At 39.4% G+C, this 12,463-nt stretch overlaps 1 protein-coding gene across 8 annotated transcripts in view; it reads left to right on the forward strand.

Moving 5' to 3' along the window:
* Nucleotides 1-12,326, forward strand: part of LOC145966564 (uncharacterized) — a 44,958-nt gene extending 32,632 nt beyond the window's left edge. For 2 of the 8 annotated variants that reach the window (XM_083090747.1, XM_083090737.1), the window contains exons 9-12: nt 334-523; nt 2,997-3,323; nt 6,306-6,563; nt 10,360-12,326. In XM_083090747.1, coding sequence (XP_082946873.1) covers nt 334-523; nt 2,997-3,323; nt 6,306-6,563; nt 10,360-11,591 — 2,007 coding nt within the window. In that variant the 3' untranslated portion in view covers nt 11,592-12,326. Of the gene's footprint in view, nt 1-333; nt 524-2,996; nt 3,324-6,305; nt 6,577-8,360; nt 8,501-10,359 lie in introns of those variants that run through there. The other 6 variants (XM_083090776.1, XM_083090786.1, XM_083090792.1 and 3 more) reach the window with 6 other exon arrangements.
* Nucleotides 12,327-12,463: the final 137 nt, after the last annotated feature.

Here is a 12,463-nt window from a genome sequence, read left to right on the forward strand (position 1 = left end):
CTTCTGTCGTCTCGCATCTCTTTTTCATGGTTTCTCCGCAGACAAACATTTCATGCAGTCTACTTTGTTCAGGATCCATTACATTTTAAAGCTTTTTTCTTAAAACAATTTTAATAATTTTAAAAAACCATGTAAATAAATATCACAAGACTTGCATCTGTCATTAATATAGATTGTTTTATCTGATAAACATATGTGATTCAATGTCAGGCAATTTTATTGATATTAAAAGTAACACAAAATATTTAATGAAAAATTAAATTACAAGAGATTAATCGTGTCTATCTTTGATTGTTTGAAATGGATTTGTAATATGTATAATTTGTTTCGCAGCAACAGCAGCAGCAACAGACGAATCAGCAGTTGGAAGTACGAAACTCGATAAAGGAGGTGACCTCGGCCATCGTGCACTACGTGCAGAGCGGTCAAGAGGTCGGAGGTGGCGGTGGCGGCAGACTCTCGCCACGATCTCGACCTGAAGATTGGGACGACAGGGGCGGAGCGAGGTCTACCAGCCCCAGAGGTGAGCACTAAATCGTCCCCACAGCTACCAAAAAAAAAAACAAAAAACAAAAAAAATACCATCCTATCAACACCACAACCACCATCACCTTTGTTCTCCGTCACGAAGGTAATTTTGAGTTCTCCTATTTTCTTAATGTCTTCTTTTGTCTTCCTTTGCAAGCTGCCTCTCTTTTTCTCTCTGTCTCTGTCTCTCTCTTTGTCTCTGTATGCATCAACTGGCTCTTCGCATCGCTGAGGTCAAAACAGGTCGGTCTTTAACATTTCCCCCCACTTTTTCAAGTAGAACAATCTTAAGTGTTCTCAGCGGTTCTATTTCATCCACTTAAAATGTATTCCGAATATATTTTTTCACCTTGTGCATTAAATGCCCTTAGAATTTTCTATTCAATCCCCAGCTATTATATCAAAATTAAGTCACATAATTATTATTGATATGAACCGCATTTTGTATATAATATTCTGAATTAATGGAGAAATTATTAACGGAATTAATTATAAAGTTAATTATGGAATTAATATAGGGATTAATTATAAAGTTTTTATCTAATTAAAAATCGAATCGATTATTTCTCGTTAAATATATTTAAAATATTTGTTCAAAATTTTTAAACATGATCGCCAAATTGTGTAACGATCATATGTTGAATTTAACGTGATACAAGAGAAAGTATTTATATAAAGTCCTCTTTATTTTAAATTCAACTATAGCTCGTGTTCTCTGACATCTTGCGATATCGCTTCAGGTACGCGAATAAATTTCTAAATAAGATGCAGTCAATTTTAGCATCAAGTAATCTTTCATCAAACTCATCCGACGATCGGTATGTCATCTTCTGAGGAAGTATCTCCGCTAATAGAGATCCTTAAAGTTCATATAAAATCTACTACGTTTATGCTAATTATACTTACAAGAAAAATAAAATCATTTCTTTATGATTCTCCACATGGAATATGTTATACATATTTTTATAGATGCCATTAATAAACATTTTTTCTGTTAATAAAATAGATATAATATTGATTTATAAAAATTAATATCAATACATTTTTTTATCATATATTAAAAAAATATTTAATATTAAATAGACTTTCACAATCAAAGAAATTATGTTTGAAAACTGTTTCAATTTAGAAATGCACTACTACGTATTTCGAAATTCAAATGATTTGAGCAGATCATGACCTTCTCGTCTTTAGACAATCTCGACGCTGTGATTTGAAAATGTATCATGTCGAGACAACTCGTTGCTATTTCGATAGTGTCTCGTGGCCGTCGTCACCGAAATAGATTACCCTGAAATTCAGATACCCCTTCCCGGCCTTCCTCCTCTTTTCATCTTCTCAATGCGAGCAAATTCGCGTTCGAGCCATTCCCTAGTGAGATATGTTTGGAGATAAATTGAGTAATAAATTGATAAAAGGAAATTAGTGAAAGATTTTACATAAAGTAGCAATTATAAAGTTGTGTCTTATCACTGAAACTTTGTTAAACTTGTCATCTTTCTGATGGAAATTTGATGAATTGATGCAATTCTGCACGTTTTAATTATGCTTATGTGACACTAACACATATTAACACTCATAATAATGGACAATGAAAATAATCCGCTTGATTCCTCACTTTTTTTCTAACAATACTTTTTGCCAGCTTTATATATTAATATTACTTTTTAAGATAGAGATATACGCGCGCGCGCGCATAAAGATATTTTTTTTATTCTTACAATTATTATATAATATTTAAATATAAATTGGATATATATATTAGTATTTTCTACAGACAGATATAATTATGTCGTTGTATTTGTCAATCAACTTGTAATTATTTTTAGTTTTCTTTATTATTCCGATATGCCCCTATAGTGCTTCTGCTACTTAAGGCGATTACGCGGTCAATAAAAGTAGTTAATGCCCGCATCGCCAGATCCTAATTATTTGAAAGAGCCTTAACAAAAGAGATTATAAATCCCCACGGTATTATATAACGTGTATGCACAATAGCTTCCTTCTCATGATGCCTTTGCGCGCTTAAAGATACGATATAGTTATTTATTTAGCTCTTATCTTTTGTGCGAAAATAAATTTAGTAGATGCATTAACAAACTTTTTTATAACTTCAGAAAAATGGAATGTATCAAAGTAATTTTACTGTAGTCATAAATATTTGAAGGATAAATTTCCCAATTATAAATCTTGAATTTGTTTACAATATCGTTATCAATTTTTGTAAATCTTCGAAATATATTCATGTGAAATATTATTTTATCACGTATTGTTATTTCGAATCGAGAAAACCGATTTTGGACAAAATTTAGGAATTTTTTAAAGGTAGATTCTTACACGAAAGAGACTAGGATTTTGTTCGAAGAAGAATTAAAAAGTCGTTAAGAGTAGCCAAGTTAGTCTAAAGTAGCCAAGCTCCAAGGGTCGTTGATGACCCGGGCCTAATCGCACTTGTCGGTACCTCGAAGGGAGCGTGAAGCTGTGCTGGATGGAGAGCTCGTTCGTCGGCACGCGGCCCGTGGACTCGCCGGAGACGCCTATGAGCCTGGCGACTGACCAGGAGGCGGGCGACTGCTGCAACGCGGTCGGCACCGAGTCTTGCAGCTGCCAGGACTCGGCGGCCTCCGGCCTCTACCTGGACCTGACGCCCAGCCGGGACGACCTGCGTCACCATCAGACGTCCTCGGCCGGCCCGTCGCCCACGTCCTCCTCTCACTACCATCATCATCACCATCATCATCATCAGCGTCACCAGCATCGCCAGCAACAGCAGCAGCAGCAGCGTCATCACCGCGGTGAGTTGCTGCTCGCCTAGCGGACGTGCAAAACTTCCGGCTATTATTCCGCGCCGTCGCCGAGCGTGCAAAGCTGACGAAGACGATCCAGGGGAGAGCTTTCTCCGATCGAAGATCGATACTTCGACTCCCGTATGAAACTGTGTAATTAATTTTTAGCGGAATTTGAGAAAAAGAAGCGTAGCGACGACATTAATCAATATTAATTTTAATATTAATATCAATATTAATATTGATTAATCTTCCAAGTAGCGGTTTAATTAAAGAGTTAAATCACCGAGTAAATTTTGTATGCGCAGAAATTCTTTCTCTCGCATTCATCGCAAAACCCATTCATCCACTCAGATTCCGTTTATACGAGTCGCTCTATAGAACGATGCATAGATGCCCTTTAAAAGGGTGACGTTCGCTCGTCGCGCTTTCATCTCGTCGACGTAGGCGTAGAATCCCCGGAAGTACTTTCATAATTCTCTCTCTCTCTCTCTCTCTCCAATTCGCGAGCTTTTTATCGGCTTTTGACGACGATTAGAGCTTACGCCCACATATCGATAATCGTTATCTCCCCTCGTCCTCGTTTTCGTCAGTTTACGTCGCGCGCTCAGACGAGTCGCAAGTACGCGAGGCTTAATCCAGCTTCCAGGATCCGACTAATTAATTTGCATAAGCCGACTCGAGGCAACATATACATATATTCTCTCGTTCTTTTTGCGAAACAGAAGACGATAAGACTGTGTATATCCGTTTGAGAGCTTTCTTACGCTCGAGGCTAAGTCCCGATAGTAAAATTCTTTGCGAATAATACATCCGATTTAATTCATTGATAATTTTTACTATCGAGGATGATTTGAGAGAGTGAAACTCAGATTAAATACTCAGACTTCATCAAATGTCGAGATCCGAAATAATGGCGATAAAACAAACTCTCTCATTATATTTTGATATTTAGTAACGATTTATTTAATGGTGGAATTTGTCAAGACTAGAGTAAACTTATGTTCAACGACATTATTTCTCAAGGGAAAAAAGAAAGTGGTCGAGAATACGGAAGCATTCTCGAGTCGCGCTTTTGGCAGACTTTTCGCGCAGCGAGAACTTGTAGTAAATTCTCTCCATTCCACGCGCGTTCTCTCGTCTCTCGCTCCATTCACTCTTCTCACTCTCGTCGTCGCTCATGCGAGAAAGCTCATCGTGATGAATTTTGTAGAGTACACTTTCTTACTTTGTTTACGACACGTGTTGACGACCCTCCGCTCCCCTCCTCCCTTCGCTGATAAGAGTATGATTAAAAGGCGTTCTCCCCGTACCGTGTTACGCGAGATATTAATTTCAGATTAATTTAACCACTTCCCCCTCACCTCTCCTCGCCTCTCCACTTTTGTCAGTAGTTATTTGCATTCATGTATGTTTACTGTGAAACTGTCCACTTTACGTTAACGCCTGTAGAATTTGTACAGGTGCGTACATACGTGTATTAATTAGGTTTAATTATGCGAATCGCGCACACCGTTCATTATGTGTTGCAAGTGCGTTGATATTATTATTATTATTATTATCGCATCATTATCTCGTTATTATTATCATTATTATTATTTTTTAAGTTTATTATTATTATTATTGTTGCTATTTTAATTACAACACTGCGAAGCCCGCAGAATCATCCGCGCGCAGAATCAGCCATCTCTTTCTCTCTCTCGTCTTGTACCTTGCTGTGCCTTGAAATCTTTTATTTTGTAATTGATGTATATTGCTCGATTGTAGAGGTAAATTCTAAATGATTGGACGAATGGAAACGATGGTTTCGCGATGATTCTGCGTGCTCGATTCTCTCTGTCTTTCTTTTTCTTTCGAACGGTTCCGTACTTATTGTCCGGACATACATCAACGATTATCATTTGTCTGTGTAGAGCGTAATTATTATCCCTGGCAACAAAAATAAATTATTGTCATTATTATTATTTGTGTTCTCTCCGTAAACTTGTTTACTCCTGCGTTCATCTCTCTTTCGATCATTTTTTTTCCTCTCACTTTTGTACGCATATTTTGTTTTCAATTGAATCGGTTAATTTCACGATCTTAATTGGTCAATAAATGAACAAAGTAATGTAAATAAAACTAAGTAACGTCTTATTGTCTATCGGAAAGATTATCGACACATGTAGATATCGTGCATGGTTGTATGTATTTTTTTTAAATAATCAATTTTTAATAGCACGGTCACTTTTGCGCGAACCTTTTTCTTCGATCACATTGTGTACCACTGTGTTCTGCTTGTGTCACGGTAAGTGCTGCAGAATTTTGTTGCCTTCTTGACTACCAGTCAAGAGTTTTGCGTTATTTTCCTTCTATTTTTAATTCGATAGCCATACTTGTACGCGCGTAAAGCACAATCGATGAAATATTGATAAATATCGGTAATTTGCAATCCTGAAAGTTGATCTGTGCCGCTAAATGTACTTATTGAATTGCGAGTTTAGGCAACTACAGTTAATAAATCGCAGTTATCGCATTTATCATTGACAAAGACTGTAGAGAACTTATCTCTCTCTTCCTGATTTGAAGGATGACCACTTTTTTTTATCGAGGAGAAGAGAAATTAACAAAATTAATCTAAAGGTGCAGGAATGGGGCAGGAATGGACCGCTTTATACTCTTAAGCCGAGGTCGGTAAAAACTTGGAAAGGATATTATTCAATTTGCATTCGGGTATAGATGTACACATACTCATACATAAATATGACTCGCTTTAAAGGAAAATTAACGACATCGCGTTAAAAGGGCAACGAGAAAGTGATTGCTTTATTATTAATCATAGGATTGGAAAAAAATGAAAAACTCTCGTTCTCACCCCCAAGAAATACACGTACACATGCATACATACATATATACATACACAACATACTCGGACGTACACTTTCGAGGCCAAGAGGATGACGCAAACCTCTCTCTGTCTCTTCTTTACCCCCGCATGATACCGATGATCAGGATCGGGCCAGAGCGATACGGACGAGGCGATGGCGACGGCAGCTCTTCTGCGGAACAAACCGAGCCCGGGCTCCACAACCCTGGAGGACGTACTCGACTCCCTCCTGGGACTGCCACCCGCGTCGCGTACTCCGAGTCCTGGTCCGGGAGGACCCGTCGTGACCGCCACGTCCGCCATCCGTCATCGCCATACGAACGCCGCCGTCGGCCAGGCGAAAGCCGGGAAGAGCTGCAGCGACCTACGCCAAGACCTCCAAGGTAGGAGGACTATGTAAGTTTTCGTTCTGATCGGCAGATCCTACAAGAGACGATCGATCTCTTCTATCGTACGGCGCCCTATTCTTCGTACCCCGAAGAGCGAACGCGTGCGCATCGAGTGTCTCGTAAGGATCCATCTACGCCGACGATCAAAGTTGCCGCGACAGGATGTTCGTCTTGTTTCATTGTCGGGATATTTGTTTCTCGTCAAAATGATTTTTCGCAGAAAATTATTTCACTGTGCATTCTTATTAGAGGCTTTATTTTCCTGGAAAATTTTATTTCTCAGCGCGATAAGGATCCGCGGTGTGTATGCGTTTCTCGGGACACATCTCGATGTACACGGGATCGACTACGTATATTCTGCTTTTCGCGATGCCAAAGCAGTAATTTGCGTTTCTCTTCGCCTCGTCGCCTCACCTTTCACTCGCGGAGACTGCACCCGTAACTTGAACGAGGAACCAGATTCGCGCACGAATGATACTCAAAATTATACAGGGTGAGTTTTTTATCTTGAGACATCGAAATATCTCGTAAAGTCTAAAAGATAAAATGTTTCAGACAAAAGTTGTATGGTTTCAAGGGGGACATAAGGTGGTGCCATTAGTTTGACCTTAAAGAGTCACCTGAAGGTCACCTCCAACTTTTTAAATGAGACACCCTATATGCTTTTGCATATTCTTGTAGCTCATCTCGAGAGCTTTCCAAAACACTATAATTAAGTTAGTTTTCATTAAGTACTTTCCGAGTTATGAGGCTTGAAATCATTTCTTAATTTTACATAAACCGTAAAATATCTTGTAAAATATTTATTTTTCGATTATCTTACCTGAATATTTTATGTACAAAATAATGAGAGGAATCAACTGGTGTAAAGAAAACACATAGTTATTTTTAAGAAAAAATATGTAATTTGTAATTAACAATTACATATTTTTTCTTAAAAATAACTATGTGTTTTCTTTACACCAATTGATTCCTCTCATTATTTTGTACATAAAAGTATTGAGGTAAGATAATCGAAAAATGAATATTTTACAAAATATTTTACGGTTTATGTAAAATTAAGAAATGATTTCAAGCCTCATAACTCGGAAAGTACTTAACGAAAACTAACTTAATTATAGTGTTTTGGAAAGCTCTCGAGATGAGCTACAAGAATATGTAAAAGCATATAGGGTGTCCCATTTAAAAAGTTCGAGGTGACCTTCACGTGACCTTCAGGTGACTCTTTAAGGTCAAACTAATGGCACCATCTTATGTCCCCCTTGAAACCATACAACTTTTGTCTGAAACATTTTATCGTATCTTTTAGACTTTATGAGATATTTCGATGTCTCAAGATAAAAAACACCCTGCCCAGTGAGAAATGATAAGTCGAATAAACGTCTAAGACATCTAATAAATGTCTATTAGACATCTATTAGACGTCTTAGACGGTTATTAGACGTCTATCCGACTTGTCATTTCTCACTGGGTGTATACATCATATCATATATATATGTACATCTCTACATTTTTACATTATTATCGCCGCAAAAGTAGAAAAAAATTACTTTGACAAAAAATCTATCACTCTTTCAAGAATCTCGATTTCGTGAAAAACCACAAAGAAGAATAAAATTACGCAAAAGTTACAAATTTTACTTTTTAACTCGAGAGTCTGGACTCTTCAGCCTCTGACTCGATCATCCACTTATCGATATGTACGAGAACGTCATCCGACACATCAAGAAGACGCGTGTCTCGATGTCCTTTCCTCTCTCGCCGAACTCACGTTCTTTTGCACCTTTGCAGAGGCGAGCCTAAGGGCGTGTAAAGCCCCTCGCGGGGTCGTAACCACCCCCGAGTCCGAGGACAAGTTTGGCCGTGGCCGGCCGTCGCAGCAGCCGCTCGCTGCTTATGATCGCGCGAATGATTAAGCGAGCGCATGTGATTAATAACACGAACCGAGACGGAGATCGTAAGGCAACAATCATCACCAAGACTCTCGACACACTCTCTCTCTTGTATTTTTTCTCTATCTCTCTCTCTCTCTCTCTCTACAAGTCTGTCACTCTTTTAGCAGCGCTGTTTATACTTTTCTGCAATCCGCTTCATCTTTCTCTAATTTAATTCAAGCTGTTTGATTACAAGTTATCGAATTTATAAAAGCACGGTATTATTACACGATTATAAATTTCATGGAAAGATTTAGCGATTAATCGAACCCTTTTTTCGAGGTTCAAATATCTATGTATATTGCTTTTAATACAGAAAGCGTAAAAAGAGAGTACAGACTTTTTGTGCACATTGATGGCACGTGCACAGCTCGATGTCAAGCTCGATGGGGTGGGTTGGATGCAGATTTCGCTCCTGTTGTAACAATGCTTTTCATAATTGTGATCTATTATATATCCAATGAGTGCTCACTCACTTTATGATATTTTTAAATCTCAAATATATTTATCTCTTATCAGTATTTAACATCATTAAAACTCAGTATTTCCGTATTACAGCTAGATCACTCGCTACAACTAATTACTTCCGTAGATTACAACTTGTGATATCTATTTATGATTTTAATTAGCTTGGTATTTCTTTTCTAATTGATTTCAATCCAATTATTTAAGTTTGCTTTTAAATTGCTTAATTTTTTTTAGCTTCAGGTACAAAGTTGTGAGGCCACCACTGACACAAGCAAAATGTTAATTAATGGCAAAGAGATTTAAATATTTGCTAGGACCATTTGTTAAAAGGGGGAAGGGATATGTAAGAGCGTTATTAAGGAGTATATATCACGCCGATCATTGTCATCACGCTCATACGGCTTGCTTACAATCATCACGTTATTGTGCTTAACGCTGCTATCCCGCTGGCTCTCGGTAATGATGACGGAGGAAAGTGAGAACGAATTTGCGTCCCCTCGTTCAATATAACATCATTCTCCTACATTAAATCATTCGTTACCACTTAACGATATCATCTCGTTATATCGAAGCATCGATCAACACCATCATTTTCCATTTAACATCATCACTTGGTAAAATAACATAATCAAAGAGCCAAATTGTGTTACATTCATATTTCGAAATAAAAAATGAAAATTATGTTAGTCTAAGCAATAATGTCAAGGCCATCTCCAGATTTAGATCTCTGATTTTGTTATTTTATGCGAAAAGCGCCTAAAGTGACGTTGCATATAAAACAAAAAAAAGATTTAAGTTTGGATCGTGCATATCTTTTCATTTTTGAAAACTAAATAAAAAATAAAAAAATTAAATTAAATAAAAAATAAATTTATTTTTGAAATAAAATAGAATCTCGTATATTTATTAATATGGTTCAACGTAATAATTTGTTTACAATGCCTTACTGTTACAAGAATGAAATAGGAATTGTAGTTATACATATATGTTACATGAGAGAAGGCTTAATATTTTATTTAATTAATTATTAATTTTTATCTGCAGAAAAAAGTGCAAGTACAAGTCGAAACTATATGTATTATAGAGAGCAAGCTGCTACAGAGAGCAGGATAAATATGATGAAAAGTATATATTGTAAATTGAAATTTCTCTTTACAGCACACAGACCTATAACGACTCGTATTGGCCTTGACAAAACATTACTTGGACTATATTTTACAAAAAGCTGTAAAATCTTAACTCTAAAAATACGAATCTCTAATGACGATTTGGGAATAAGCTCTTAACTCACGATCGTTCTCCGACCTCTCTCATCATTTTCCTATCGACTTTTCTCGCGTTATCTGCTATCTCATATTGATGAAGACAATCGATCTGACCTGTCGTAGAGTCCGCTAGAAGCGTGATGGACGTTCATCAGGTGGCCGCCGAGGATCAGCACAACTTCTATTCAGGCGAGCTGTTGAGACGGAAGAGCGAGGGCAGCGATACGCTACCCGTCTCGCGAACCGCCGCGACAGTTGCGTCTTCCTCGTCGCTGATGCCGAATCGGGGTGGCGTGACGCGTCACCGCAGAGTATCCTTCGACAACGCGCAGGATTCCACCACCAACGGCAGCTCGGCCGTGGACAAGATGGTGCGCTGCCGCAACAATAAATGCGGCAACTCTACCACCCTGGCAGAAGCAAGGAGGACCTACAAGAGCTGCCACAACTGCACCTGTCTGTACTGCTCGCGCGAGTGTCGACGAGCTCACTGGCAGCGTCATCGCAGGACCTGTCTTCACTCGCGAGCCGGCAGCCTCTGCCGTCAGGTGTTGTCCTCGGCGAAGGAGGACCCGGCCACTCTGAAGCACATCTCCGCTCTCGCTCGACGGGGCCACGACGCTCACGGCCGCGGCGCGGTCAAGTGCTTCTTCTCGAGCCCCGAGGCAGCCGAGCGCTTTGTCGGCAACGGCTTCGCCGATCTTGGCGAGCCCACCTACGTGCGCTGGCCGGATTTATTGCCCGGCGAGATGGGCGCCGAGCTGTACGCCGAGCTGATGCGCCTCTGCAAGACGTACAATCCGGAAGCGCGGCTGGTGCTTTACGTAGCGGTGTGCGTAGTCAGCGAGGTGCCGACCAGCGGTGCCGTTAGGTGGGAACGGCAGCTGGTATCTCGATGCGCTAAGATCAGACTCGACGGAGCGGCGAAGCAGCACGCTTCTTCGTCTTCGGCGTCGCCGCAGGCCAGAAGACAGCAAATACTCGCGTCGCCTTGTAATATCACTCGGGAGATGGATTCGCCGGAAACCCTGGTGCTGACATCGTTACCCGGAAACAACGGTCAGAACACGCCGCGGAGGGCCCGCGAAATCAGTTTCACCAACATCCAGCGGCAGCTCAGGCTTAGAGGAGTTTCTTTGAGAAGACACTTTCCTCAGGTCTACCGGAAGCTCTGTTCCTACGTGGATGGCTCGGTGGATAAGTTTGCGCCGGTGACCATCTATCCTAGGGATCAGGCATCCGGCAAGAGCTTCATGTGCATCATTATGCTGGACGCGGAGCCTGAACGTTTGCAACTTTTGCCCACGGACTCGTCCAGGGTCAGGACGGTGGACATTAGCGTGGAACAAGAGTGAAGATTGTATCCAAGGTACGCCGCTCAGAATTTTCTTCAAGTTCTCAGATGAGAGTTGGAGACGTTGCCATCTGTTCAGGATGAAAACAACTTACCAGCGACACGAGAATGAAGATCACATCTGGAAGAAACGAAAATGTTTGAAATTTCAAGAGACGTCGCTCTCTCAGGATTTTCCTCAGGTTTACGGAAAGAGGATTAAAGAAGAGGTGTCGCGATTGCTGTCGACAGACTTCTTTAGATCGAAGACGACTTTAGTAAGGCAAATTCAGATGACACGAAAATCTAAAAGATATTCTAACTTAATCGGATATCTTTCGGATGTTTACATCATCTGAGAAGATTGTATCTAGATAGAAGCACAAATGATAATGTTAAAAAAAAGTCTCAAATGAATCTAGCGAAGCTCGACATTTGATGTCAGTTTGCGCAGATTCGCATACACATACATACATGCATACAAAGACTGTTTCTATCTGTTTCTTTTAAAGAAAGAAAATCGAAAAATGAAGAAAACGAAACGTCGCTATTCATATGCACCTTCTTTTGCGACACTCTATATATCTCGCGATCGTATTACGGTAATCTTCTGTCGTTACAAAAAGTCCTCGATATAGCCGTTGCAGTATAAGATGTTTATCAATCGTTTGCCGAGGGTGAGTTTTATTGCGAGATCTTTTATCGACCGTCTAATCCTTTCACGTGAAACATATATATTGTTATGTATAATTAATTCTCCTCATTATTAGGAGGATTAGAATATTTTAATTATATCTTGCGTATATCGTACAATTCGATAAAGCAATAATGATGCATATTTATTATGCAAATTTTATTTTTAGTAACCGCTGATAAAGAATTTCCAATTTAATT

The sequence above is a fragment of the Camponotus vicinus genome, unplaced genomic scaffold (assembly GCF_025532165.1).
Source record: "Camponotus vicinus isolate PSW18456_S1 unplaced genomic scaffold, iyCamVici1.0 SCAF_1, whole genome shotgun sequence".
NCBI classification, from domain to species: Eukaryota; Metazoa; Arthropoda; class Insecta; order Hymenoptera; family Formicidae; genus Camponotus; species Camponotus vicinus.